Source organism: Miniopterus schreibersii (assembly GCF_964146895.1).
Source record: "Miniopterus schreibersii genome assembly, chromosome: 8".
In the NCBI taxonomy this organism is placed as follows: domain Eukaryota; kingdom Metazoa; phylum Chordata; class Mammalia; order Chiroptera; family Miniopteridae; genus Miniopterus; species Miniopterus schreibersii.
Genome location: NC_138109.1, coordinates 51,044 through 78,960, shown reverse-complemented (window position 1 = coordinate 78,960; position 27,917 = coordinate 51,044). Strand labels below are relative to the sequence as shown.

The following is a 27,917-nucleotide window of genomic DNA, read 5'->3' as shown; positions in this document are numbered from 1 at the left end:
CCATGGTTTCTGTCGGGAAAGGAAGGGACAGAAAGAGAGAGCTCTAGAAGCTACACACAACTGGCCGTCGTTTAGATCTGGGACCCTCGGCCCCTTCCCTTGGTCCCCTAGCTGGGCTCCCTGCTCGCCTAGGAGGATTCTGGACTCTTTATTTATGGCATGTGACTGAGTAACACTGTCAGCCTCTGCCTTGTGTTTGAGAATGAGGTGTCTGAGAATGAGGGCAAGGAGTGCCCTTCTCTCCTAGGGTAGATTCTGGGAGCCCTGGCTACCTCTTCCTCTGTCCAGTACCTCTAACAGCTCCCTCAACATTCTGGGTTCTGTTGCCCCTTCAGCAGCACCTAACTCCAAAGCTGTTCCATGAAGTTGTGCAGGCGTTCCGAGCGGCTGTGGCCACTACCCAAGGAGACCAGGAGGATGCTGAGGCCAGCAAATTCCAGGTCACAGACAGTGCTGGTGAGCTGGGGCCAGGGAACTTGGGATATATATATATATAGGTCTCTGTCCCATGTGCTGTCCTGTGAGTTGTATCTGTGGCCCTCTCATTGCAGTGTTCAATGCTCTGGTCACCTTCTGCATCAGAGACCTCTTTGGCTGTCTCCAGAAGCTGCTATTTGGAAAAGCCCCAAAGGACAGCAGCAGGTGAGAGGGAGTGGAGTGGGAGGTGTTTAGGGCCCTGTAGTGGGGAAGGCAGAGGTTCTTGTGACCTAGCAGTTCCCTCTAGACCCAGCTGGCACAGAGTGATGTTGGGGACAGAGCCGGGTTCTTTCTGAGGCTCTTGGGAGAAGCTGGGCTCTCTGCCAGTTGGAGTGGCCCCATCCTCTGAGAAGGGAAATTCTCTGCCCAGAATTTCTCAGGGACTGCAAGCTTTGTGCTTTTCTCTGTTCCCCCATTTTCCCAGGTCAGGATTCTCTCTCTGTCTTCCTGTCTTGATGAATAAGTTCTATGCACTCTCCTTGTCCTTTGCTTTGTGGCTGCTGGGTATATTTCCAGGCGGGAGCCTGGTTGATGCTGGGTTTGAGAACCTTATCTTCTACGTTAGGGGTAGATGGAGCAGAGAAGCTGTCTTCGGAGGAGGGTGGAGGGCAGCAGACGTTGGTAGAATAGGGATCACACTGGGGCTGAGAGGGCCATGTAGCCACGTGGCTTGGACGCAGTAAGAGCCTTAGAGGGTCAAACTCACCCCAAACACCTTTCAAAGGAGGAAAGAAGTACAGAGAGGCCCTCTCATCACCTGGGCCTGGTGGTGCTGGTCAGGTTGGACTGATGGGTTGAGGGAGGTTCAGCCATGTGGAGGTGGCCTTCTCTGATGGGCAGGGTGGAAGGGGACAGGCAGTGAGTATGTGGACATCAGGGCAGCGTTGGCGGCGCCCTCCTGGGAAGGAGGCTGCCGCATCGCAGTCACTGTGAGGAAGTGGAGAGTGCTGCTGCCTGGGTCAGGGCAAGCTGTTTGCAGGTGCCTCTTGCCTTTGCCCCTTCGTGCACTTCAGCAGGGTTTTTTTGGGGGGTTTCTTTCTTTTTTTTAAAAAAATATATCTTTATTGATTTCAGAGAGGGGAAAGGAGAAGGAGAGAGAGAGAGATAGGAACATCAATGATGAGAGTCACTGATCGAGCCCACAACCCGGGCATGTGCCCTGACCGGGAATCGAACCCTGATGGCCGGGATCCTAGGTCGATGTTCAACCGCTGAGCCACTCCCGGCCGGGCGTACTTCAGCAGGTTTTAATGAGCACCTACTGTGTGTGGAGTTCTGTGCATGCTGAGGGGTGTTCGATGCCTGTGAGAAATTCCCAGGAATGGTAGTTGCCATTGCCAGGTTTTTCCATATTTCAAGAGAGGTTAGAGTCTGGGGTTTTTGGTGAAACTAAGTTGTACACATGGAGACTGTTTTTTTTTTAAAGCTTGTTTGGGCCACAGAAAACCTGGTTGCAGTGGTGGTTAGTGATGCCTGGGTTATACCTCAGGGCCTTCCATGCTTGCTGCAGGTGTGGGTGCCCTTTGGGGACCCTGGGGAAGTGGCCTCCCTGGGTTCAGACAGGAACACAGTGGCTCTCGGCCCTCCGGCCAGCTGGGGCCACCTGCCCCTCCTCAGGCATTGGTCTCGGGCACTCTTGAGAGGGTCTTCCCACATGGTCCACGTGCCCTGTGTCCTGTCATGGACAGAACGTGGCTCAGGACACTCAGCGTGTCAGCTGGGGGGTGTCTAAGTGGGTCTCACGCGGGCGGGACGGGTGTGTTCTCTGCAGGTTGCTCCAACCATCCAGTAGCCCGCTGTGGGGGAAGCTCCGGCTCGATGTTAAGGCTTACCTGAGCTCAGTCATACAGGTGTGGTTTTGGTGGGGGAGAGCCTGCTGGGTCACTGGGGCCTGGCCATGTTCAGTGGTCTCATCCTTTTCTGTGTCTTGATGTGAGTGGGTTTGGTGGCGCTGATCTCTCCTGCTTCCCCAGCTGGTGGCCTGCGTGGCGGAGGCAACAGTGGCGGCAGCCCTCCTGCAGCATGTCAGCAGCTCCGTGCCCTACTTCCTGACCTTCCCCAAGCAGTGCCGCATGCTGCTCAAGGTGGGTGTGCCCCCCCATTTGTGTGGTTGAGTGCAGGTGGCTACCCTCAAGCGTTCCCACCCCGCCAGGGTCAGCCTCAGGCTGCACATGCAGGCTCCAGGCTGGGGCTGTTTCTCAGCAGTGTCCACAGGCGCCTCTCGCCGGACTTGGGGAGGCTGAGGCCACTGTGACATCTCTCTCTTTGCAGAGGATGGTGGTCCTGTGGAGCACGGGTGAGGAGACCCTCCGAGTGCTGGCGTTTCTGGTCCTCGCCAGAGTCTGCCGGCACAAGAAAGATGCCTTCCTGAGCCCCATCCTGAAGGTAGTGTGGGTGGCTCCTGCCTGTGGTGCCCCGGTCTGTACATCAGGGTCAGGGTTGAGAGTCAGCATGAGGGCTGGCAGGCTGCCTTTGTGGTCAGCACCCCTCAGTGGGACTGTGGCTCAAGGCAGACCCAGTTCCTTGCACTATTTCCTGCCTGAGAAGTGGGGGGCGGTGATAGTGATGAGCATCCTACCCCTTCCCCCCCGGGCTCTATGTGACTGCAATGTGGAGCTGTCCGCTCATTGGACAAGGACATTGGGTGTGGAGAGGGACAGGGACCCTGGTGCCCAGTTCTAAACCACAGGTGGCTTGCCTGCATGGGGACCCTCCAGAACCCCCTGTATATGTTTGGCAGCAGGTGCTCCTCCCTCTCAGTCCCTCCGTGGTCCCCTTGCTGGTTCCCAAACTTGTTCATGCTGGAGCTCACCCTCCCTTGGTACTGGGCCCTCCCTGTAAGAGCCCTTCCTCTGACTGCAGACTCTGTGCCCACGTTGGTGGGCATACCCTTGTGGGGACTGAGCAGCAGCAGGGGCCACGGGGGGAGGGGTCTGCAGCAGACATCGCCAGGCTGTGGTTCTAAGAGGCAGCAGCTCCGAGAGACAGGCCCAGGTGTCTGGAGGAGGGGCCTCAGGGCCCTGGGAGCTCAGGTGGCTGTGGCTGATCTTCTGGCAGCAAATGTACATCACGTACGTGAGGAACTGCAGGTTCACCTCCCCCAGCACCCTGCCCCTCATCAGCTTCATGCAGCGGACCCTGACTGAGCTGCTGGCCCTGGACACCAGCATCGCCTACCAGCACGCCTTCCTCTACATCCGCCAGCTTGCCATCCACCTGCGCAACGCCATGACGACACGCAAGAAGGTGTGTGGCTGGGCTAGGGCACTGAGCACCCAGAAGCCTGACCCAGCTCAGGGTCCTTGCTGGGGGGTTGGGAGGGGCCCAGTGCTGCTGCCTGCTGGGACCCTCCATATGGTGGGTGAGGAGGGGCTGGGCCTTCTGGGGACTCTGGGCTGAGCCGGGTGGGTCTCTCTGCAGGAGACACACCAGTCTGTGTACAACTGGCAGTTTGTGCACTGCCTGCAGCTATGGTGCCGTGTCCTCAGCACCATCTGCCCCAGCGACACCCTACAGCCCTTGATCTACCCCCTTGCCCAGGTCATCTTGGGCTGCATCAAGTGAGTCAGGGCGGGCAGGCGGCCCTGAGGGCTGGAGGTCAGGGCAGGGGCAGGGTTATAGAGGTGTCCTGGAGGGCCCAGAGGGGCTCCTTTTCCAGGTGGCCAGGGCCTCCAAGGAGGGTCTGGAGTCTGTGGCTTGGTGACACCTGTGGAAGGACTGGGGTGGAGCTTTCTGGCCTATGCCCTGTGTGGGAGAACACCCAGGCTTGGGCAGCTGGGTTCTGGGTGGCCTGTGATGTGAGCTCCTCACCCTCACCTTCGTCAAGGATGCAGCACAGGTGTGCATTCTGCGGACATTGGGTAGAGGGCCTGTGTGTGGTTTGAAGGGAATTTGGGTTTATTTGCATGGAGCTCTTGGACAGAGCCAGCTGGGTCTGGTGTGGGATCCTGGGTGTGAGTGTTCCACGTGGGTCTCTGCAGAGAGGAGGAGCTGCACATGTCCTGGTGGCCATTGGCCAGGAGGGGGCAGCTCTGTCTTCCTGAAGTGGGAGCTGAGAGCTGGGACAGAGGCTTGAGTGAACGACCCCTACACACACATTAAAATGAAACAAAGTTACCCTGGTTGGTGTCCCCGCAGCTCCTAACTGAGCAAGGAGGCATGTCCTGAGGCCTGTGTCCTGCCCTGCTCTGTCAGGAATCTGGTGGGGCAGCTGTGGCCTCTGACCCCGAGAGAGGGAATAAGGAGGGCCCCTGCTGAAGTTGGGGCTCCATGGGAAGCGACAGGGCAGCAGCCAGGGGAGTAAAGCAGGTTTGTGGGGTCCCTGAGACTGGGCCTTGTCTCACTCCCGTCCTACTCCTAGGCTGGTCCCCACTGCGCGCTTCTACCCACTGCGCATGCACTGTGTGCGAGCCCTGATGCTGCTCTCCGAGGGCACTGGCACCTTCATCCCCGTGCTGCCCTTCATCCTCGAGGTGAGCAGGGAGGTGAGCGGGTGGGGCCCTCACCTGCAGAGTACAGGTGTTGTGAGGGCATTGCTGTACTTGGCACCTTGTACCCACCCAGGCTGGTGGCACATGTTAGTTGCAAGAGCAGCAGTGAGGACAAGGAAGCTGCCTCATGGGGTGGGCCTGAGGGTGCTAGTTTTAGGGCTCATACCTGGGTGGTTCTAGGCATTTACCCAAGATAAGGGTGAACCGGAGATCCAAGCCAGAAACCCAGGTCTGACTATAAGGGTGCATCTGCCTTCTGCATGTCTGCATGTGTGCACATGTGTGTGCATCTGCATGTCTGCATGCTCATATAAGCTCAGGTGGGGAAAGCCCAGAAACCCACTAGTGGTTAGGCCCCAACCCAGGAAATACTCAGAAATTCACAACCCATCATCCACCAGACAGCACAGAGTTGTGTCTCGGGAATACAGAGGTCAGGTTTGTAGTCGCCCGGGAGCAGGATGGGCAAGGAAGGAGCCTCAGGAACCTTACTCAATGCCCTGACGCAGGGACAGTGCAGATTCCTGTTCATAGAATGACCCCCCACCCAGTCCTGGTGTCCATGCTTGGAGGCCCCCCCCTGCCAGCCAGCTCTTGGTATCTGTCTCCATCCCCTCTGCCCTCAGCCCTTCCTCACTTGCCCTCTCCCTTCACTTTTGCACTGACCCCGGCCGCAGCTGCATCTCGCACATCCCTCTCACCCAAGGGTGCAGGTGTCTCCTCTCTAGAGAAAATAGCCCACAAAGGCAGAATCCGAGCTCTCTGCCTCTGGGGAGCCCCACCCCTTCCCTCCTTGGGTTGTGGGAAAGGGGCTTGAGAGCAGCCCTGTGTGGGAGGTCAGACCCCCCTCAGGCCCTGCCCTCCCAGGGAACACTTGTGTCACCACCATCAAGGCTGCTTTTCATCTGGAACTGACCTGAGCTCAGCTCTGTGGTGGGTGCCTTCTCCGGTTAGGCTCCCCCAGCCTCAGCCACACATCCCCCTCAGGAACTCATCCTGATCACCCTTTACGAGGGTCATGGGGAGAGGTGCCCAGCTGAGAGGCCAGGCACTTAATCAGTTCCCTGGCAGCCTTTAGCCTCCAGACTGGGAGGAGGACTTCTCCTAGAGGCCAAAGACAACGCAGATGTGCACAGTCTACCGTTTCTGTAGAGGATATAGGAGTGGAGCCACCCAGCTCCTCCTTTGAGACTTTGTGTCCCTTGGTGTGTGATCCTGGGGATGCAGCCCTTGGGGCCTCGATCGTGGGTGAGGGTAGTGTAGTGGCAGTGTCCTGCACAGGAGGGACTCCTTTGTCTTTGGACACGTCCTATGGCTCTCTGGCTGGGTTGTAGGAGGTGTTCAGTAGCAGAGTGTGTGTGTGTGTGCGCGCGCTCGCACTCCTGGTAATGCCCATTGGCGAGGTTCCCACTCTAGGATGAAGGGGCTCCCTTGGGGGCCACCAGAGCTCTGGAAGGCGAGCAGACTCTTGGGGCTGGGGTGTCTGTGGTGCTGCGGGTCTGACACTGCCTCTGGCCCCTTATCCCAGCTCTTGTGATGGGTCTTCAAGGACCCAGGTGCAGGTGGGGTGTGTGCAGTGGGGTGCTGGCGCCAGAGTCGCTGATGCAGTTGTTGGCCATGCAGGTTTTCCAGCAGGTTGACTTCAACAGGAAGCCAGGGCGCATGAGCTCCAAGCCCATCAACTTTGCTGTGATCCTGAAGCTGTCCAAGGTCAACCTTCAGGAGAAGGCTTACCGGGTGAGACTGGGATCACAACGGGATGTCAGAGGACACTGAGGTCAGCATGCAGGGTGACTGAGGAGGCAAGATGAGTGTGGATAGGAGGGGCTCGCTGCCCTGTGGAGTTTAAGTGTGGACCCTCATGCGCTCCCAGGGTCAGGGAGCAGACACTCGTTGGCCCCAGCCCCAGTAAGCCTGAGTGTGGCTGTGGGATCCTGACCTCCCTCCCCACCCTGGAGAGTGAGCTGACCTGTCAGCCTGAGTACCCATTACCCCCCCACACACACACCCCTTCCCCTGCCTTGCCCATGCCCTGACTGATGCTCTCCTTCCCATTGCTGCTTCAGGATGGCCTGGTGGAGCAGCTGTATGACCTCACCCTCGAGTACCTGCACAGTCAGGCCCACAGCATCGCGTTCCCTGAACTGGCGCTGCCTGCCATCCTGCAGGTGTGTTCCTGCTGCTCAGCTCCCCGACCCCTGCCCAGATCCCTCTGTGGCCTGTTGTAAGGCTGACTAAACTGTTTTAATGGACTCAGCTCCCCATTTAGACAGGGCCCAGAGGAAGGCAGCCTATCTCTGTCTCAGCCACAGACCAGTGGTGGAGCCTGGCCCCGTCCTGGGGCTGTGGTGTGGGGTCTGCACATGGAGGGAGGGGTCACCTGGGTGACTCCATGAGGACCCCAAGGCCTGCTGCAGCCCAAGGACCAGACTGCCATAAGTCTTCCCTGGGGGAGCTGGGACTGAATGGTCTGGTCTCACCTGCTTCCCCAGGTAGTCCTGGGTGTGGTGCAAAGGTAGGGCAGCTTCTAGCTGCCTCAGTTTTCCTTCAGGCCATACTGGGAGTAGGGTGGGTGTCTTCCCTCTGGGAAGCCCATTGGGTCCCCATGGGGGTCCATTTGTTTTTAGGCTAGATGTTCCCCGTTTCAGGGAGGCCTGTGCCTCATGGGATGGGGTACTGCCCGTCTCTGCATGGCCCCCGGGGGTGGGGCTGCTCACACCCAGCTGCACCTGGCTCAAAGGCCCGTCTAGACACATGTGGGTGTGCAAGGCTCTATTTCTGGGCTTGAAGCCTCAGGGATCAGCCATTTTTTTTGGTAAAGAGCCAGGTGGTATTTTAGGCTTCGCAGTCCTGTGGTTTCCACAACTGCTTAATTCTCCTATCCAAGTAAAAAACCTACAGAAATGTGTAAATGAGTGAGTGGCTGGGCCAGTTCAGGTTGCTGTAGGGGAGATCTGAGGGGCCAGGCCCTGGGTCTCACGCAGCCCCACCACATAGGCATTTGCCCCTGGGCTCCGCACCCCCCCACCCCCACCTCTCTGGTCAGCACGTGTGGAGTGTGGGCCCATGGCTGCATGCAGAGCAGCCCTATGTGGAGCTGGCTGAGCTTCTCTTCCTTCTGCAGCTAAAGTCCTTCCTCCGAGAGTGCAAGGTGGCCAACTACTGCCGGCAGATGCGCCAGCTGCTGGAGAAGGTGCAGGAGAACTCAGGCCACATCTGCAGCCTCCGCCAGAGAGCCTCCTTCAGCGTGGCCAACCGGCAGGCAGTGGTCAGTGGGGAGGGCACCAGTCAGTGTGTGGCTGGGGTTTGGGGTTTCGCCCAGGGTGGGACATGACCCCAAACCTCTCCCCACAGGATGATTGGGAGAAGCAGACCCGAGAGGAGGGGACTCCACTCACCAAGTACTACAGCCAGTGGCGGAAACTGAGGGACCGTGAGATCCAGCTGGAAATCAGTGGCAAGGAGAGGGTATGGGCTGGGAGATGCTGGGGCTTGGGCACCCCAGGCTGGATCACTCTGAGGCGAGGACCTAGCACCCTGGTTGTGACTTTAAGACAGGATGGGATGGGGGCTGCTGGGGATGACATCTGCAAGGGCGGCTGGGGCTGTGGCTGCTCTGAGGGATGTGTCTAGGTGGACCCTGACTTTGGTAATGAGGGTTCTTGCTGGTGTCACTGCCGTGGCTGGGGCTGTGTGGCTGGGGTGGGCACTCAGGGCTCCCTGCACTCCCTCACCTTCTTCTCTTGTTCTGGGGCCTTTCAGCTCGAAGACTTGAACTTCCCCGAGATAAAGCGGCGGAAGCTGGGGGACAGGAAGGAGGAAGACAGGACAGAACTCAAGGGCCTCTTTGGCCTGGACAGTGATGAGGACAGTGCTGTGGATTTCTTGGAGAGAGGTGGGCCTGCCTGGACCAGCTCAAGCCCTTGGGGGACGGGGAGGCAGGCCTGGAAGGTGTCCCTAGCACCTCCAGTAGCCCGAGGAGGGGTGCCCACTGTCACCTCAGCTCCCATGGGTGGGGTCCCCTCTGCTCCTTCACCACTTTGCTTTCTTTGAGATGGGATTTCCTGGAATCGGAACGTGTGTCCCCAGGGCTTGTCCCTCCCCCTGCTACTTTCTGGGGCAGTTCTGAATCTTCAAGGGGAGGGTGGGTACAGGGCTGTGAACCCAGCTGTCCCCCCTGTGCATTTGCTGGTGGGCCATTTCCATGGGCTCTTTCCCTTGGTCCCAGGTACACCTAGGTCCCCTGAAGCCGGGCAGAGGGTAGAGGAGGAGGGTGAGGATGACAGCAGCAGCAGCGGCCATGAGGAAGTGAGCACCTCAGAGGGTGAGTGCTTCCTGGGGTGAGGGTGCTGTGCCCTTTCAGCTTGTGTGTTGCCACCCAAGTTCTCCCTGGGGGTATCAGACCGGCTGCTCTATTCCTGCTGGCTGTGGCAGCCAGCAGCAGGGCACCAGTAAATTAATTAGTGCTGTGACTAATTAGTGATGAGTAACCCCCAAGGCTGGCCTCTTCCTGATAGAGCAGAATTTATGGAGCCTTGGTGTCTCCCTGCAGATGGAGGCCCAGATGCAGAGGCAGGCCCAGCCCCTCAGGAGCTGTGGCGGCTGCTGGCCCAGGGGCCAGAGGATGAGCTGGAGGATCTACAACTCTCTGAGGAGGACTGAGGACCAACTGCCGGGGCTGCAGGGTTGCCTGCAGCATCCCCATCTCGCCAGCAGTCGGCCTGGGGCCTGCAGCTGCCCAGAGGCCCTGGGGTCAGCACCCATATGGGGAAAGGACAGTAGATGGTGGATGGGGCTTTATTTTTACAACATAAAAGACCAGAAAGTACCAATCGCTGTGCTGATCGCTGGAGAGGGAGCCTTTGGGACTGCCTGCACCGTGGAGCCTGCCCACTGCTGCACCCCAGGGTGGCGGGTCCCTGTGAGGGAAGCTGAAAATCTCACAGCAGTCTCAGTTCCAGAGGGAGCCAGAGGCACAGCCAGGGCCAGCGAACTGCTTGTCTTTGGTTTGTCTGCAGTGCCCAGGTTCGGATCCCCAGGCCATGTACACGAGGCTCTACCGTCATCCCCCAGGTCTTTGGAAACACGTTCCTTTTCTCTTAAGTCAAATGTTTTTCTTTTAAAAGTTCTTTGTGTGTGTTTGCTTCCAAGACCAAAGGAAAACAAGCTGTGGGGGAGGAGCCTTTGCATTGCAGCGGCTGCACTAAGGGGCTAGGGGCCAGACCTCAGCACAGAGGCTGGGAGGGGTCTGAAGGCCCTGGGAGCAGAGCCATGGTCCCGTTCTCTTGCTTGGGTGAGGCTCGGCCAGCAGTGGGTTGTCCCCCATAGGGCGAGGGAGCCATTGCTGGGGACGGGGGCTGCTCTCCTGAGGTGAGCTCCCGCTCGGGGGCCGACAACGTTGGTGGCTGCAGGGGCAAAGCCACAGGGAAGCTGGCCATGTAGAAGACTCGGCCCAGGCGCTTGGCCACCTGTGGAGAGACAGGCCTGGGTGGGGGTCTGCAGCCAGGAAGGGCCTCAGTGTTGCTCCTCCACTAGGTGGAGACCACCGCCCCAGCTGGCACTCACCTGTGCCCGAATCTTGAGAGCAGGCCCTAGCTTCAGCCCCATGGTGGTCAGGAGGTGCTCCTCAGTCAGCAGGGGCAGGGTCTCCCCATCGATCCCCTGTTCTCTGAAGATCTGGTGTGGGACAGGGAGCCTGTCAGCGCCTGAGTGTGGAAACTGCCCACCCTGCAGAGTCCCTCAGCCCAGCCAGGGCTGTGTGGGTGGCTCAGGCTCTCCAGAGAGAGCAGACCCAAGAGGAGCTCTGGCTGCAGCTTGTAGGGAAAGGGTTCAAGTGAGAGAAAAGCCTGTTGGGCGTGTGCCAGTGTTGAAGGCAGAGCACTGCGGGTGGGGGTGGGGAGCATGCACTGGTGTGTGTGTGTCCCCCCCCAATACCCTTTGAGGAGGGTAATTGGGGTGAGGAGAGGCACTGGGGGACTGGGAGCTGGTGCCCCCCTCACCGGTGCGTATTCTCCACAGCCAGCTAGGCCCCCCACAAAGCTGCAGACATCCTCCACTGTCCACTTGCTGACATCCTCAGGGGCTGTGGTCTCCTCCCCATCCGTGAAGAGTCCCCCCATGGCGCCTGAGTTGGAAGGGGGTGTTACTAGGCTGCCTCCTTCCTAGGCTCCCACCCGTCTTCTGACCTTTGCCCTCCTTCGGAGATGTTGGGTCCATGACTAAATGGGACTTTTCTCCCCCTGGACGCCCTAAGGGGAAATGGGGGGATGGGTCTCCTTCCACCCCTTGGAGGGATCTAAAGCATTGGGGGTGCCCACCTGTGTGGAAGTAGGGGCTGATGTAGGGCAAGCCCAGGGGCAGTGGAGGGGGCAGCATGGACCCTGAGACAAGCCCCTTCCCCTCTGAGCTGGCCCCTCCAGTTGGGGCTTGACCGGGGGTAGGGCCCCGGCCCCCAACAGCCACCATCTCGGGGTCCTCTCCGTCTGAGTCCTTGGGGGGCTCATCTTCAGAGCCATCTTGTACCCAGAGCCCAGCCCCGGTGGTCTCCTTGGGCTCACTGGGCCGGGCTGAGGCAGGGCTGGAGCTCCCCTTCCGAGGGGCTCGGCGGGCAGGCTCCCGGGTCGGGCTGGGGGGGCCAGGGCCCGGGGGCCCCTGCGGGGGCAGGGCCAGCACGGGCGCGGAGCTGTGTCTCAGCACCAGCATGGCCCCGCGCTGCCGCAACTCCTCGGCGCCGTCCGGAGGGCGCAGCGCAGCCTCGGGCGCCAGCAGCTGCGGGCGGTGCGCGCTCTCCAGCTCCTTCTGCCGCAGCAGCTCCGCGGACATCTCCAACCTGGGCGGGGAGAGCCGGTCACAGCGTCGGCCCGCTCGGCGCGCCACCCCTGCCCCGCCGGCCCCCACGGTCGCCACGCCACCTACCGCGCCAGGTTCTGCTTCCGCAGCAGCTCCTGCTGCCGGGCGAGCACCTCCGCCTGGGCGGGGGGCAGGAAGCCGAAACCTGGTGGGAAGGGGACAGACCACGAAGCCGGTGGCCGCGAGGTCCAGGGCCTACCGCCTGCCCCCCCCCCCCCCGTCCTTGGCAGGGGTGGGTCCTGCAGAAACACTCGTGGACACCGGTCGGGCACAGGCAAACCCGATGGCCTCGCCCGCACGGATCCCCCCGACACAAAGCCTCGAGGCCCGGCTACTCCTCACCTGGGGTCTGGCACAGAGCCGAGGGCACCCCCAAGAAGGGAGGCCTGAGGTGGGGGCCCAGGGCGATGTGCGGGGCATTCTGGGGCGACAGCAAGGGGGCCGACTGCGACAGCTCCCTGTGGATGGCAGGGCCGTGAGCGCCGCGCGCCCCCTCCATTCCCGGAACCGCCCGCCCCCGCCCCGCGCCCCCGCTCCTGCCGCCGCCGCTAATTGCCGGCCCCGCGGGCGGTCGAAGCGCCGCTCCTTTCGGCTTCGGGTCGCGCGCCGCCCCCACCCCGGCCCCCGCTGGCGGCGCCAATTAATCTCGGCGGCGGCGCGGAGGCGCTGACCCGGCGGGCGACGGCGACTGCAGCGGTAATTACCGCGGGGCGCGCCGGGCTCCCGCCTCCCCTCCCTCCGACCCCGCGCGGCCCGGGGCGGGGCGCAATTAGCTGCGATCCGGGAGGCGGCTGCAGACAGCGCCCGCGGCGGGGGCGGCTGCTGCGGGGGGCGGGGGCCGTGCCCGGAGAGCCGCCGCAGCCCTTCCTGCCCCCGAACTCGGCCACCCCCCTTCTCGTCTACCAGCCCCTGCCCCCTTCCTGGGGTCTCCGGGCCCCAACAAGCCCCGGAGGCCTCGTTTGTGTCGCCAAAGGCTCCTCCTGTGTCGCCAGAGTCTGAATCAGTGCTGCTGGGGGCAGGGGCCTCCGACTACGGGTTTCCAGACCTCTCGCCGCTCCCCTCTTCTGCCTTCTGCCCCGTCTACACCACTCTCTCCACGGACTCCCCCAATCTGCATCAAGCACCCTCACCTACCTGTTGGGTGAGCAAAGCCCTCAGCTGTCTCAGGGGCACCTAGATTCAGCAGGTCCCACAGTTGCTCAGTGAAAAGGGAATCATCCCTTAACACTCCAACCAGAGGCGTGGACACCCCCACGCATTCTACCCCAGGAATATTTTTCTGGGCCTTAGCCCAGCTCAGGGGGGCATCAGGACCCTTCTGCACGATAAGCCACGAACCTAGGGCCAGCACAGTGGCTGTTACATTCAGTTCCCACAGGGCTGTGTGGCTGGAATGGGACAGGGGAATATGCAGGAGTCAAAGTGGCTGCCAAGTATGGAGGTGCAGGCCATGGGCCTGACCTGCAGAAACCAGATAAGTCTGTCCACCCCAGCTTTGTACCCCAGAAACAAGCACAGTGAATATGGGGGCCTCTGTGAAATGCAGGCATCCCAGTACCTCTCTGAGAAGGACGGGGTGCCAGCTGGAGCGGTGCCCTCTCGGTGCTGAGCCAGGCCCTGCTTCCGACGCTGACCTGCTGTGGATGAGGGCAGGTGGACTTCCAGGCCACCGGGGCTCCTCACAGCTGCTGCTGCCACTTCCTGCCGGACCCTCAGAAGGTCTGGGGAAGGGGGCGCAACAGCAGTGACCCAGAGGCCAGGTTCCCCCTGAGCTCTCACTCCCCCCACTGTGGCGAGCATAGAGCACTGGCCAAGGACACCGAGACCAGGGCCAGTGTGAGAGCACATCCTCACACTGACCCAGCTGGTTGGTCACTGGGACAGAAAGACAAGCACAAGTCCATAGGCCAGATCAGTATGGTGCAGCAACCTGGAGGATGCTGGGGTTGGGGGTGGGAGGCACCCAGCTGTCTTGGAGGGGGGGTCAGGTAAGCATTTGAAAGGGATATGGGGATGTTAGCAACCAAAATGCAGTGGGAGAGAGGGAGGGGAAAAACCTAGCAGGCAGGGGAGGCTGGTGGTGCGTGAATGTTGATATTGACAGTTCAGGAGGCATGGAGACCAAGGCTGCAGGAGCCTTGAGGGGAGGGGTGTGTGCAAAGGCCCATGGGTGCGGGCTTGCTCCTGGAGGGCAGTGTGACCAGAGTCCAGGAGTTGAAGTGGGTCTCCGACCCGGGACTGAGGCTACCCAGGCGACCCCTTCCTAGGTAACACGCGGTGCACACCATCCATGGGGCTGATGCACTCTGCTACCCGTCCGAATCCCTCCAGTCTGCTCAGGGCCGGGCCTCCGAGTCCCCCCGCTGCCCCCCGTTCGTGCAGGCTCCCGCCGCCGCCGCCTGTTTATAAATTAATTACCCGAAAAGCGGAGGTGGGTCCTGCCCGGGCCGGGTGCCAGCCCGCAGAGCCCAGCCGGCGCGGCCGCCTGCATCGATCCCAGCGGGGCCCCCGCGCCCCCGCGCGCCGGCGGCCGGGTTATTTACAGTCGGCTCCGCGGCGGGGGCGGCGGCGCGGGGCGTGATTGACAGCCCAGCTCCCGGCGCTGCTCCCCGCGGCCCGCGCCCCTCCCCCGCGCAGGCCGGCAGAGCCGGCCCCAGGCAGGGCAGGGAAAGCAATTAAAAAGGAAGATTTTTAAATTATTAACATTTGGTGAATAATTCAGGCTCTCGGTGCCTGACTGCCCTGGGGGACACTGCCTTGTGTAAGGAGAGGAAATCCTGCCCCCTTTCCCAGCACCCCTCACCCACCTCCAGCCAGCAAAACCAAGCTCCCCAGACTGGGGCTTGGGGGCTGCGAGGTCAGGGTGTAGCTGGGCAGGGGGCTGGAGTGTGATCCTGTGATGGTGGGTGGGACTTCTAAGCGTCCCCGAGAGCTAGGATGGCCAGATGGCCAGAGCCTTGCACAGGGTTGGGGGGTGGGGGGGGTGCTGCACTGGAGCAGGGACAATGCCTCCAGCTGGGCTTCTCCCCAATGCCAGTGAGGTTCTGGTGGCCAAATCTCAACTGCTGCCCACCCTGCCTTCTGGACTCCACCAGCAGAAGTTCTGAGGCTGCCTGCTCCCCTCCTCTGGGGCCTCCCACAGGCAGACCCAGAGGCTCCCTGGAGGAGGCACTTGACACTGCCACATCCTGGAGTGGAGTGGGAGGGCCTGCAGTGTACAGACAGGGTGCAGGACAGCCTGCATGGACTGCGCAGGGGCATGGACCCTGCTCCCAGTCAGACTCAGAGTATGAAATGACAGTGCCTGCGTGTGGTGAGAGGTGGGGATGGCGCTGCTGGGTGGGAGACAGTGGGGTGGGGCCACAGGGGACATGCAGTTGGAGGATAGGGTAGGGAGTAGAACCACAGGGGACCTGTTGGTGGGGGACCTGCTTTGGGCAGAGAGGGAGGAGGCGAGCCATGCCTCTGCGCAACGACAAGAAGCTTGCTTATGGTGGTTCAGGGGCCAATGGCCGGGCACCCAGCACAGCCTTGCTGTTTGTTAGCAGCCAGAGATCCCAGGGTTTCTTTTCAGGGTATTGGCCTCCAGGGGCAGGGAGAGCCCAGCACACATGGGTGGACACTTAGTAAGGGGCACCTACCATGGCTGGGGAGGCCCAGGTGGTAGAGACGCTGCGGGTCCTCAAAGGTGCCGGCCTCACTCAGTGCGGACATGAGCCGGCGGTAGTGATCCTCGGGGGCCATGCTGGGCCCTAGCTCTGGCAGCAACAGGGTCTCTGCTTGTGGGGAGCACAAGGGGAGGGGTCTTATTCAGATACTGCCCAAGTGGAAAGGCAGGGCCTCTCCTCTTGGAACCGGTGGTTGGGCTGACCCCATCTTGCAGAGGGTCTAAGTTATACATTCCCCACCTACTGACCTGTCCCACTGCCCCTCACAGGGCTCCCACCTTGGGGGGACTTGCTTCGAGCCTTTTTCTCCAAAGGGCAGTCAGTGCTGATGTGGGGGGCGCGGCCCAGCCTCTTGCCCAACAGGTCACCTGGGGGAGGGTAGAGTGAGTCCCACCCTACATCTCAAGCTTTGGAGGAGATGGAGACTGGGAGGGACAGGGAAGACTCAGGCCCACCCCAACCATGGCCTCCATCCCTTCCCAACCCCAGGTCAGCCCAGAACCACACCCATCACTGCTCAGGGTGTCCATGAGTCCTGGCCACGTCAAGACCTTGCTAGCTGGAGTCCCAGGCCTTCAGCCAGAGGACATTTCTGACCTTGGGCTCTGGGGTGTATGTGTGTATGATGGCAGATATCTGATAACAGCCTCAGGTGGCAACCTAGGACCCCACAGGCGTCCTGATGCCCCCCACCCAGCCAGACTGGGTGTCTGGTGCAAATGCAGGCTGGCTCAGCACCCTGCCGAGAGGAAGAAAAGGCTCCTGATGTGACTCACAGGATGGGGTGAGGGCTGGCGGTGCAGGGGCCCACGCCAGGGTGCCCCACAGTCTTCCTGCTAAGGGAGGTCTCCAAGCTGCAGGCCCTGAAGGCCACCTAGAGGCCCCTGAAGTCGGGTGCACTTGCCACATCCATTACCCCTAGTTCCTCCACCAGCAACATTCATCACTGGCCCCAAAAGGCCTGAGCCAGCACCCTGGCTTTGCCTGTCACACACATGGCTACCTGCAGAGCAGGCTCTGAGCTCCTGAGGATGCCCTGAGCAGCCTCACCCACTGTGTGCAGCTCTTCACCCCATACACATGTGGCCAGCCCCACCCTACCCCTCCCTGAAGTCCTCTCTCAGGTCCCACATCCAAACCACACTCATCCATGTCCCTGAGCCAGCCCTCTCCATCCCAGTCCCTGGCACCCAGCTGCCAGGCACCCTCCTGAGCCCAAGGTCTAAAGTCTCTGCTGAAGAGCTCAGCAGTGGTCCTGTTCTCCTGGGCCCATCACAGTGTTGGCCTCCAGCCTCCAGCCCCCACTCCATCACACGAGGCTGTCTGGGGGGTGGGGTGCAAGAGCCGCCCCTTCTGTGACCCAGGGCCACCATGACACCTTGGCGAGGGGGCTCTGCCATCAGCTCCAGAGCCTAATTCCTTTTCCTTATTCCCTTAATCTGTCATTTTTATCAGCCCGGGAAGTGCGGCACGATCAATCTCCACTTTACAGCTGACAGAATGGTGCTAATAACTTATTGATCTAGGCCACCTTGCTGCCACTGGCCTGGGCCCCTCGGCTCAGCCCAGGCCCTGCCCCATCCCTACCTCAGGGGCTTGGCAGGATGGGGGCACAATCAGCATGAGGCCCTGAGGAACTCCAAGTGGACAGCCCGGTGGCCTCAGGGTCCTGGGCAGGAGGGTGGGATGTCTCTGTGCCAGGCCTGGGGTTGGGCCTGGGTTGGGTCCACACCCCAAACTGCACACACCCTTTAAGGTTTAGCAAATAACCCAGGGCTCTCACCTCCTTGCAACCTGTTTCCTATTTTCCACTGTGGGACGCCCCCTCCCCCCCCCGCTCCCCCCTTCTATAGGGGGGTGGGAGGGGTCCCCCAGTGAAACCCGCTGTGGTGGCTGCAGTAAGATACTGCCAGGGGGCTGAGCGACCAGTCTTTGACCAGGGCCACATTTACACAGGGGCACAGCCGGGAGCCAGAAGCAGACCCACAATCACAAGAGGCAGCCCCCACCCACCTGGGCCTCTTATAGCCCTCCCCACCTTCCTGCTCAGGGGCCAGGGAGGGGCTGGGGCTGTGGGGACAGGATAACATGTGGCTTCTGGGGAAGACAGGCAGATGACCCCATGCCAAGGCCACAGGAACGGCGGGAGGCAAAAGGGACACAGCCCCCAGGAGAGGTCAAGACCTTGATGAAACCTAGACCCAGTACACAGGTGGGACTTCCTGCAGAGCAAGTGTGACCTCAGCACAAAGTGAGAGTGAGGACAACCTGGCCCAGCCATGCCAAGGCCCTGAGCACAGCCTGTGCTGGGGGCAGGGCACACACACGCTCGTGCACGCACACTGTCTGGGGGGGGGGGGGGCGCTGGCTCAGAATATCTCAATCATTGTGGGGCTCCTGAGGCTCCACCCGATCGATAGGGCAATTAGATTTTATCAGCCGCCTGTTCAGCTGCCTCCAGAAGCAGACCCCACTCCCACCCACAAGGCCTTTCCAGGCACAGGCATGCTGGGGGCACTAATTGGACCACCCCCTGCCCAGCCTTCCTGAGTCTGCCCGGAAACTTCCTTGCCTAGGGCTCACAGGACACCAAGGGACCCCTGCCAGCTTCTTTCATACCCCACATCCCCTCTGTCTTCAGCTGAAGCTCAGCTATACCCCACTCTCCGCAGCCAAGTCCTCTGAGGAGGGCCTGGGTCCTCAAGCAGCCCCCTCCCTCTGAGCTCCTGCCCCCTCAAGGAGCCACCCCTCTGAGGTGACCCCAGAGTTCCTGGGCCAGCACCTTCCTGCCTACCCCTTCAGAGGTCCTGGCCCCAGTCCCTTTCCCTCCTGGGACACTGTGCCCTGTGGGGCTTGTGGGTGCTCTATGTATGTCATTTGCAGGTGTGCGTTTGAGCCTCTCTATGAGGCCTGCACATCCCCGATCCCCTGCCTCCATCTGCCCCTGTGAGCAGGGGGTGACAGTTGCCTTGGCCACTCCAAGCCCACCCCAGCAGCAGCCACCATGGAGCCACTGCCTCCACCCCCGTCTGCCCTGCTGGCTGGGATTAACGCAATTACCATCACATGGAGCCCCGGGGGACAGCCGGCCTCGCCACCTCCCGCCTCCTCCGCTGGCCTCCCTGGCTGCCTGCCAAGGCTGCTGGGGGTGGCGGCATCCAGAGCCACTGAGCAGAGACACTGGGAGGGTGGCGGCAAGGGCTGTCCTCAGGCTGAGCTGCTGTAGCCCTGGCAGCCCTGTCCTGGCCCCTGGTACCTCTGTGCTCCTCACCTGCACTTCCCAGGCCAATCTCCACGCCACTTCTCTGGAATTCACAACGGCTCTGATGCTCGGGCATAACGAGGTGGCTGCTGCGATGCAGACTGGATATGAGGGTGGGGAGGTCACCGTCCTGGCTATAGCAAGGCAAGATGGGGAAGGTGGGACCTGTGAGGCTGTGTGCCCAGCCCCGGCACAAGGAGTGCTAGACCAAGCTTGAGTGTGGACGTGTATGGCATCAAGGGACAGCATCTGAATGTGATCATGCCTTGCGCACACCTCCAAGGGTGGTCTGTGACACCACGTGTGTGAGCATCCCCATAGTAGGCCAGCCCAGGACATTCAGCACCTGCCAAGCATCTGCTGAGCACAGGAACTTGCGCTCAGACTCCACTGCAGCTCTGGGGAGGGTCTGTGCAGAGCTGGGCTGGGACAGCCTTGCCATGCTCTCTCCAGAGTGACCAGGACTATGTCCCTGCGCCCTGCATGGAAGGCAGCCAGGTACCAGGTGGTGCACCTACCCCTGGGGAGCCCAGAGGACACAGTGTCACATGTATGCAGGGCTTACTGCAGCACCTGTTGCTTCAGTGAGACCACCACCCACCGTTTCAACTAAAACCTGCAACCAGCCAAGGACACCCAGTTTCTTCAAATAAGGAAACCAAGGGTCAGATCCAAAGCCAGAAGCCATGGAGACACACATTCATGACACACACAGGCACACACACACTCACAGGGGCCACAGCCATGCAGACATACAGACATGGATCAAGGCTCCATAGGACCTTGGCCAGACCTGGCGGGGGGGGGGGGGGGGGGGCTTGGGGTTAGCATGTAGTTAACTCTTTTGTTTTCTCATTTCTGTTCCTGCTAAATAAGCTCAACCCTGTATCACAGAACCCCAGAGAGAAGAGGGAGTGTAGAAATCCCAGTGTGACTGTATGGAGATGGTCCCCCATTCCACTGGCACAGAACAGGGTCACCTGCCACCTTGCAGATACAGCCTGAAGCCGCAGGAAGTCGGGACAGGACAGAGAAGCAGGGAGGGACCGGACTGTCTATCCACCCCCCACCTCCCCAGCACCCTTGCTTCCTGGCCCACCTGTAACAGAGCAGCCTCCTGGCTGGGCCACTGTCCTAGGACCTCCACCGAGTGACCTGGGAACCAACCCTAAACCTCATTAAATAGCCCCCGCCCCCTGGCCTGGGCTGCTGAGCGGCTAATCCAGGGCTGTCCCCTAAGCAGATCAGTTTCAGCACCAGAGACACCAAGGCTGGGCTCCCTCCCTACCCCACCTCTCCTCAGGAGAGAAGGTGCCCCCCCATGCAGAGAGGAGGGCAGGTGGGGGTGGGAGGAGGTACTTTAGGGGACTAATTGGCAGTTAATCCACCCCCTCTCTCATCCTCATCAACTCAAGGGGGAGTCAGAGGGTGAGCTGCTGTCTCAGCACCAGGGAGGGGCTGGGGCCTAGAGGCAGGGCCAACTCTTCCCCTTCTGGGTCCCCAGGGCTCCTGCAGGAGGTGACTGAGCAGGTGAGAACACGCCCCATCCATTTGGGTCTGTCCTGCCCTGACTACAGACATCAGTTCTTTCACTCACTGGCCGGTCATTTGGGCACTCGGGGGTACTGCAGCCCCTTGGAGGTGATGCCCAGTGGGAACCAGGACAGCCTGCTTGTTGCCTTGGCGGTTCATTCCACAGGCCCAAAGACAGCCTGCCCCTGTCCCGGAAAACCTGTTCTGGTCACTCACTGAACAAATTATGCCACAAAAAACTTTGCACACACCCAACTGATAACTCATGAACCCTGCCCCGGGCATCCCAGCATGAGGTTCTCAAAGCCATGAAAACACCCTCCTACCAGGGCTCTGAGGCTGTGGGTGGGGCTGAGTGGAGGAGGGTGTGCTGGGAGGCTGGAGGAAGGGACCCCTCAGACCCCAGCCCTCCTCCTAGGCTCCTCCAGGCTCCCTCAGCGACTGTCACATGGCCCAGTCCTTTCCCATCTCCTGGCCAGCTCAGGGGCTTCGACAGGGCAGGGACCACACCTGCCTGCTGCCTGGTGCACACACCCCTCCACTTCAGGGTCAGACGGATAGAGGGACAGGGATGAACGGACAGAAAATGGACAGAGAGATGAAGATGGATGATGGGAGTCAGACGAACAGACAAACAGTGACAGATGTAGAGAGAGAGCTTATCAAGGCAGACAGACAGGTGTAACTGAACAGACAGTCTGAAGGACAGACAGGAGACTAGAGACAGAAGGACAGAGGGACAGAACCAAAAGGAGCCAGGGAAACAAAGACAGAGCGGGGTGGGCAGTGTGAGGCACCAGGGCTGGGCACCTTCCCTGGCCAGACACAGGTGCAGCATCCAACTAAGCCAGAGTCAGACATGCTGACTTCCCCCACCTTCTCCCCTCCCACATCCCCTTCCTTCATTGCTCCATGTCTTCACAGACATTCCCTTTCCCTAGTGAACCCCTATGCTTCCTTCAAGACCTCACTCACACATCACCATTCTCACCTCCTGGTGAGTCTCTGGGAGGGTGGGAAGGTGAGGCCATGGCCTCACCTTTGGGCAGACGGCCTCAAAAGGCCAGTCCCGTGTGGGAGGGGTACTCTGGCTCCAGGGTTGGGCTGCCCAGAATCTACACCTGTGCTGCTGCCAAGGCCCAGGCAAAAGTCTACAGACAGATGGGCCACAGACGAAAGAGGGGAGGAAGGGTGGGAAGCCGAAGAGATTTAGCAGCAGACACACAGTGTGTGGGGGAAAGCCTGGCCCAGGCCCGGACCCCACCTGCAAGATGTCTCTCGGAAGGAGATGTTCACATCCCAGTGGGTGTGGACCCTGCAAGGAAAGAAGCGGAGAGTCAGCATGGCCTCTAGGACCAGGTACCTGGACAGTAGGGCGTGTGGCGTGTCCCTCATCCACCCCAGAGCACCAGCCCTGAAGGAACTGCGCTGGCTCAGACCAGTCTCCATTACCATCTGGTACCAGTTCAACTGCAGGTGGCTGCCACCAGGACAGGCCCTATGGAGGGCAGCCAGCTCCTGGCTTCATCGATCAAAAGAGTTGGGAAGCACAGAGCTAAAGTCGCCATATCTCTGCTGTGGGCCCAGAGGAGCCCCCACCTTGTGCTGGGGTGGGGGCTGCAGCTTCCTCAGCATGTCACTCATGTGACCAAGCCCAAATTCCTAGTGTCTAGAGCTACCCCAGCGGGGCTGGAACCAGGCCAAGGAGCAAGTTCTGGGACTGCCACTGGTACCAATGGTTGGGTGTCAGCCTTCAGCTGCCTGGAGACCCATCCTGAAGTCCCTTCCCGCAGCTGGGCCGGTGCGCCCTACATGCCCTCGTCCTCAGTAGAAGTACCTTCTCTTCATGATACGGACGTGTGGGTCCTCCTCCTGCTTCAAGCCCGGCCGCTGCCCATAGGCTGGTCCACTCCCATCGCTGTCGCCATCACTGGCCAAGAAGCCGGGGGTCAGTTCTTTCTTCAGGACCCGAGCAGGGGGCAGGGCAATAGTCCTCTTGTCTGCGAGCCGCCCCCGGTTCTGGGCAGAGTGGTAGGAGAGGAAGGTTAGGCCCCTCAGCCCCCTGGGTACCTTGCACCCCAGGCCCGACCCCCAGGCAGGCCCAGGTGACAGAAGCCTCACTAAGACCAAATAGGTACAGTCACCAGCTCGTGCTCCCCGCTGCCCTGGCCAAGAGTAGAGGGGCCTCCAGCCTCCAGGGTTGGCAAAAGCCACAGCTGACCAGAGGCCAAGAGCAGGGAGACAGGACCTGGGGCAGAGCCCCTCCATAGACAAGCTTCCACCCTGGCCAGGGCTGAGGCTCAGGGTGTGGGCCCTGGCCAGGTTGCTCTGGCCACTGCCTTGTCCAGACTCCATACTCCAGCCCAGCTGTCCCAGGCCATCAGCCTGAGTGTGGGGATGCCACGGGAAGGCAGACCCAGCTTCCACAGATCCCCAGAGCCCAGAGGTGTCACCTGCCTGCCTCACACAGACCGTCTGTATGTCCTGTCATCCCTTCAACATGCCATGCCCTCCATGTGCATGTGTCTGCCTGGGAACCTGACTCACTCTGTGAGCCCCGATGGAGACCCGGCCATACAGAACCCAGGTCCCAGGGGGTCTGAAGCTTGAGGCTCACAGATCACCTAGCCGGGAACCCTGACCAGCCCAGAAGCCCTGAGAGATCCAGTTTTCCACAAGGTCCACATTCCCCCCCATCCCGTGCCCACGATGATGAGGCAGAGCTCATGGGCAGGGAGCTATGGTGCCTGAGCCGGGAGGGCAGATGCCCAGGGCACTCCACACAGACTTGTGCATGCTCAGAGCTCACACACATACAAAGCAAGTTTCCTATACACCGTGGCACCATCCCGAGTGTCCGGGTCCCGCCTCCCCAGGGGAAGAAAAGTTAGTGATTGTTTTCTGGTGGGCAGGGAGCTCTTTCGTATTTAATAGTGGGTTACTGGCTCAGTGAGGCGGCAGGGGCCCTGGGATTATCTAAGTCTCTCTCATCTTTTCAGGGGCCTCCTTCAACCCCCTTTCTTCTGTTGTCAGGACATAACATGTCCCCCCCTCCAGAGTTTGAGGAGCAAAGTGTCACAGAGGCCCTCGTCCCTCCCTGGACCAGTGTCATCTGGACTTTAAGGGCAGCTGTGCAGCCATCACAGTCCTGTCCTCCAGGGGAAAGGTTCTCTTCAGACCTGGACCACCGTCACCTCCAGGCACACAGCCCCCCGCCCCCTTAGGCTCCAGGAGCCCTGGTCTCCCCACCTGCCCTCAGGAGCCTACCCAGGACACCATCCTGTCTCCTCTCTGCAACACTCAGTGAGATGGACTGGGCAGCTGGGGGCTGGCACGAAGGCAGGGGGGTGCAGTCTAAGCGTAGCCTGTAGGACAAAGGCCTGCTCTGTGGCCCCTCTAGGACCCTGGCCTTGGCCCAGTGCTTCACCAGCAACAGCAGAGCCTGGGTGAGGCTGCAGGGGTGACCAATGTCTGGTCCCCACACCTCTATGTGCCAGCAGTGGGCTTGCGGGAGTGTTTGGAACAGCTCCTGCCTGTCTGGAGTGCAGCTCTGCTGGGAAGTCCTGCTCAACTCTGCCCTTAGCCTGCTGTAGGCCAAGCACCAGGACTGCGCCTCCTGCTTTTCCGCTCAAATTAAACCCACTTAAGAAGGAAAAGAAATGCGCTGCCCTCTGATTCTCGTCCGCAGACACAGAAGTGGAGAGGAAAATGGTGGGTTAGGACTGCCGATTGGAACAAGGCCAGACCAGCTATGCTGGCCTGGGGTGGCTCCTAGGGGTGCTCCCCTGGGAGGGGGGCTCAGAAGCGGAACCATGATGGAGAACCCTGACCCTGGCCGAGGACTTGGGACATGCATGCCTTCCACACACACCGGAGACCTCGGATGCTCACCCCTGCTCGGCAGCACAAGGTTTGAAAATTGGGTGCCGGGCCTCTGCCCCAGCCAAATACTGGCCCCTAAGACATGGAGGGTGGCTGCTTGTGTGGCTGTGTGATCTCTATGCCACATGCAGACCCAGATTCTGCCCCTGGACTATCTGTGACTGTGCAGTGCACACATACCTGTGGACCTGGCCGTGGGGGTGGGAGAAGCCAGTCTCTGTGTGGAAAAAGTGGAGGCTGGAAAGACAAGGGGTTCCATGGAGCTCCCTTCTTAAGGGAGGGTGTGGGGACAGGCCTGGGAGGGGCCAGGCTCAGCAGAGGCAGGCCCAGGTCTGAGCCATCACTCATGCAAAGCAGGGATCTGGGAGCCCCAGACCGGCAGGCAGCCCTGGACAGCGTCCCCATCCCTTTCTGAACTGCCGTCCAAGCACTGTCCATAAGGGAACTGATACTAGTCTCAGGCCACCTGCTTCCCCACTCTTGTGGCAGAGGCAGGGAACAGAAACTCCAGGCCAGCCTAGAGGAGGCCCAGGGGACCCCTCTTCTGCACCAGCTGCCTGAAGGGGTGCAGAAGTGGAGGGAGAACTTGGCCTCTTGCCCCAAGAAGGTAAGGTGGCCGTGGGCGGGAGGTGGGCTGCCTGTGCACTCTGTCTGGGAGCTCCTGTGTGCAGATATGCCTGTGTGTGGTGGGCTCACGTCAGACAACGTGTGTACTGGGCACCTGGCTGAGTCCCCCTCCCCTGCCCAACTTGTGCGTGTGGCCGCATGTCTGTCTGTGACCGTGTATCTGTGGCTTCCCAGCTTGCCCAGATTACCTGCCATCAGGGCCCAAGAGGGACTCAGGACATCTCCCCCACCCTACTGCTGCTCTAAAGAAAACAAGCCTAAGGCAAAGGCCAGAGACCCTGGGCCCTCTCAGCCAGATTATCAGCCTCTGCCTCTCCCACCCCCTCCTGCCAGAGGGGGTTGCTGAGTGGTGCCCATAGGAGCAGCAGAACCCACCCACCATGCAGCCAGGGCTCTAATTGGCTCTCCCCCAGGGGCTCAAAATTGGTCCTTCTCAAGATGCAATTTCCTTTTCAGATCAGTCCTCCGCCCACTCCTGCCTGGAGGACATGTGCTAGGGTGGGCACAGCACCCATCCTTCCACTCCCCTAGGCCAGGAGGGGCTCAGTGGATGTCTACACTGGGTTGGGAGCCCCACGGCAGCCTTCAACTAGCCTCAGTTCTGGTTACCAAAGGCCCACACAGCACAGAGTTGCCCCAGACTGTCCTACACCCACAGTCTTGCCCCGCAGGGTTCCAGCCGTGGGCACCCAGAGAGGCACATCACACATCCAAGCCTATAGCCACCCCAGAACACACACTGGGGCCGGGCAACACTGTCACACCCCAGGACGAGCATTCCAAGCTGGGCCAGGTGACATGGTGAACCCCCCCCAAGCTGGTGACAGGCAGAGTCCCCAGGCCAGTTGGAAGACACTCTCCAGGGAACTTTCACACACTGGATTGTTCCCAGGACTTCAGGAGAAGCAGCTCCAAGTCTCCCCAAAAAAAGCTTGGGGATAGGCAGGACCCAGAGGGGTGCGGACTCCAGGTGCACAGAATTCCCACCCCAAGCAAAGTCGCACCTATTTGCCCTTGGGTCTCCCTCCTGCACACTGGCAGAGTTGAGGTTAGGATTGTGGATTCTACAAAAGAGGCACATGCTCCACAGGGAAGAAAGAAGACCCCGAAGCCCAACCTTCTCCCACATCTCACCACCGGGGAGGATATTCGACAGCCCGGACAGTCGCAGATCGGAGGGTGCACCTGCAGAATCCCCTTGGACATAAGCGTCTTCAGACTTTTCCCTGCGAGGAGAGCCAGGCAGGACCAGTGAGGGGGGCGCACTTGGCACACTGCCGGGGCATCATAGCGAGGCCCGGACCCTTCCCCGCACAAGTATGAACGCCCACCTCAGTCCAACTTCCATCCCGCCACCCAGCCCTGCCGCCCACTCCACCCTCGTGGACCCCTCGGGGGTTTCCAGGGCTCCGAAACCGGAGATGCCGGCGAGAGCCCTTCCCTGGTCAAGGGCGGCCTCTCCTCCCTCCAGCGCCCCCCTCCAGCTCCACTCTCTCCCAGCCGGTCCGCGGGAGCCCCGAGAAGGGCCGGGGAAGGTCGACCTCGGGGGCAGGTGAGCGGGGCCAGTGGGGCTGCGTCTGACCCCGCCGCGGAAGAGGAGGCCACTGCGGGGAACGCCACTGCGCGCCGAACTTTCTCACGCCCCTCGCCCCCGCTCACCGCACTTCTACTTCCAGGCGCCCGCCCGTCGCGCCCGAGGAGCCAGACTCCCGCGGGAGCCCAGCGGGCTGCTCCGGGCGCCGCCGGCGCTCCAGCCCCGCGCGCCCCCGCCCGCCGCGCGGCCCCGCGGCCCCCACCTGCCTGCGCCCCCCGCCGCCCCGCCCTTCTCTCCCGCAGCGCGCCCGCGCCCCGCCGCAGCCCGGGCCCCGCGTCCGGGGTCGGGGAGGCAGAGTGCGCCCCCGCTCCCGCCCGCTCTCCGAGTTCCTGTGAACTTCCCTGCGCCTCGAGGCCCAGGGATCCCGCAAGACCTTCGGAGCGTCAGGAGCGGCTGGCTCCGCGCAGCGGGGAGCGCGGGGCACCGCAGCGGAGCTGGGCGGACGCTGGAGGCCGAGGGCGCTCTGCCCGGGTCCACAGAGGAGACTGTGCAGCGGCGGGGGTGCGGGGGAGTGTCCCCGAGGCCGCCCCGGAGTCACAGCGCCCTCTCTGGGCGGTGATGGACTTTCCCAGGTGGCAGAACGAGTGGGATCCCGACCCACGGTCCTCGGGGAGCGGAGGGGAGGGTCGGCGGCGGCCGAGCCCCGCGGCGGGCGCACCTTTGTGGCGGATGCTGCGCTTCCAGTCCTTGGCCGTCTCGCGCCCGCTGACGAACTGGAACTCGTTGGGTGTGAGCCACTCGCCGCGGTGGCGGATGGAGGGACCCTTGCTGCCCTGGCAGAGTTTGCGCACGTAGAGCAGCGCGCGGTTGGCGCCGCACTCCACCTCGATGCACGGCTCGCCGTTGTCCAGCAGCGGCTGGAAATCCGGCGCTGCGGCCGCGGTGGCCGAGAAGCGCTCGAGGGCCAGAGGGTCCCGGGGCAAGTGCAGGTGCGGGGCGGCCTCGTGCAGGCTCAGGTAGGCGCGCGGGGCGCGGATCGGCGGAGCCAGCAGGGCCTCGTAGCCGGCGGTCGCGGCAGGTAGCGAGGCGGCCGGGGGCAGGGCGGCCACGGCGGGCAGTGGCGCCAGGTAGCCGGGCAGCGGTGGCAGCGGCAGCGCCGCCAGGGTCGGATGGAAGGTGGCCAGGGCCAGGGCCAGGTCCTCGCGGCCCGGAAGCTCCTTCTTGACCGCAGGCATGGCCGGCAGGGGTCCTGAAGCCCGGCTCCCGCCGCCGCCGGCTCAACTTGTTCCCGGGCTGGAGTTGGGGCTCCGGGAGGCGCCTGGCTGCTCGCCTGCCCTTCCCGCTACTGCGCGCCGGCGCCAGCAGCCGCCGCCGCCGCGCCGCCCGCCGGGCCGCCTCGGACCGCTGCCCGGCTGGCCGGCAGGGCTGCCTCTGCCCGAGACATGGTGCTGCCGGGGCTGCTATCGACCCCGGATCGACGTGCGGAGCGCCGCGGCTCCAGGGCCCTGGGGCTCCACGGGGCGCGGGGCCACCTGCGCCCGCGCCCCCTGGGGCGGCCCCGCCCCCCCACCTCCCGCCGGTCCGCCCTCCAGGCG

The 27,917-nt window shown here is 61.6% G+C and overlaps 2 protein-coding genes across 19 annotated transcripts in view; one reads left to right on the top strand and one right to left on the bottom strand.

Annotated features, from left to right (window-relative positions):
• Positions 1-10,070, top strand: part of NOC2L (NOC2 like nucleolar associated transcriptional repressor) — a 12,381-nt gene extending 2,311 nt beyond the window's left edge. The window contains exons 5-19 of one of the 2 annotated variants that reach the window (XM_081146018.1): positions 336-456; positions 552-642; positions 2,249-2,327; positions 2,451-2,561; positions 2,749-2,862; positions 3,535-3,723; positions 3,898-4,037; positions 4,838-4,949; positions 6,591-6,704; positions 7,034-7,135; positions 8,092-8,235; positions 8,322-8,435; positions 8,730-8,862; positions 9,196-9,291; positions 9,520-10,070. In XM_081146018.1, the coding sequence (XP_081002144.1) occupies positions 336-456; positions 552-642; positions 2,249-2,327; positions 2,451-2,561; positions 2,749-2,862; positions 3,535-3,723; positions 3,898-4,037; positions 4,838-4,949; positions 6,591-6,704; positions 7,034-7,135; positions 8,092-8,235; positions 8,322-8,435; positions 8,730-8,862; positions 9,196-9,291; positions 9,520-9,629 (1,770 nt within the window). In that variant the 3' untranslated portion in view covers positions 9,630-10,070. The remainder of the gene's footprint in view (positions 1-335; positions 457-551; positions 643-2,248; positions 2,328-2,450; positions 2,562-2,748; positions 2,863-3,534; positions 3,724-3,897; positions 4,038-4,837; positions 4,950-6,590; positions 6,705-7,033; positions 7,136-8,091; positions 8,236-8,321; positions 8,436-8,729; positions 8,863-9,195; positions 9,292-9,519) is intronic. The other variant, XM_081146019.1, reaches the window with a different exon arrangement.
• Positions 9,749-27,917, bottom strand: SAMD11 (sterile alpha motif domain containing 11). 17 transcript variants are annotated; one of them, XR_013999453.1, is made up of 16 exons: positions 27,041-27,916; positions 25,923-26,014; positions 24,342-24,398; positions 22,117-22,298; positions 21,544-21,594; positions 18,756-18,880; positions 15,733-15,852; positions 15,458-15,595; positions 14,102-14,215; positions 13,375-13,453; positions 12,159-12,274; positions 11,883-11,961; positions 11,490-11,796; positions 10,967-11,091; positions 10,533-10,643; positions 9,749-10,435 (listed from the first exon to the last, which is right to left on the bottom strand). XR_013999453.1 is itself a non-coding variant. In XM_081146003.1 (16 exons), the coding sequence occupies exons 1-16, from the start codon at positions 27,555-27,557 to the stop codon at positions 10,193-10,195; spliced, it is 2,661 nt and encodes an 886-aa protein (XP_081002129.1). In that variant the 5' UTR covers positions 27,558-27,913; the 3' UTR covers positions 9,749-10,192. The 17 variants fall into 17 exon arrangements, 15 of the variants coding, with proteins under 15 accessions (XP_081002129.1, XP_081002133.1, XP_081002136.1 ...); XM_081146003.1 differs by having other exon boundaries at positions 11,285-11,796; positions 27,041-27,913; XM_081146007.1 differs by having other exon boundaries at positions 11,525-11,796; positions 27,041-27,913.

Coding starts and splice junctions, on each gene's coding strand:
- SAMD11 (XM_081146003.1), bottom strand. CDS start 27,557: ATGCCTGCGGTCAAGAAGGAGCTTCCGGGCCGCGAGGACCTGGCCCTG. Junction 24,399..25,922: donor GTCGAATATCCTCCCCGGTG/GTGAGATGTGGG, acceptor TTGTCTTTCCAG/CCTCCACTTTTTCCACACAG. Junction 14,216..15,457: donor CCTGGGCCTCCCCAGCCATG/GTAGGTGCCCCT, acceptor ATTTATAAACAG/GCGGCGGCGGCGGGAGCCTG.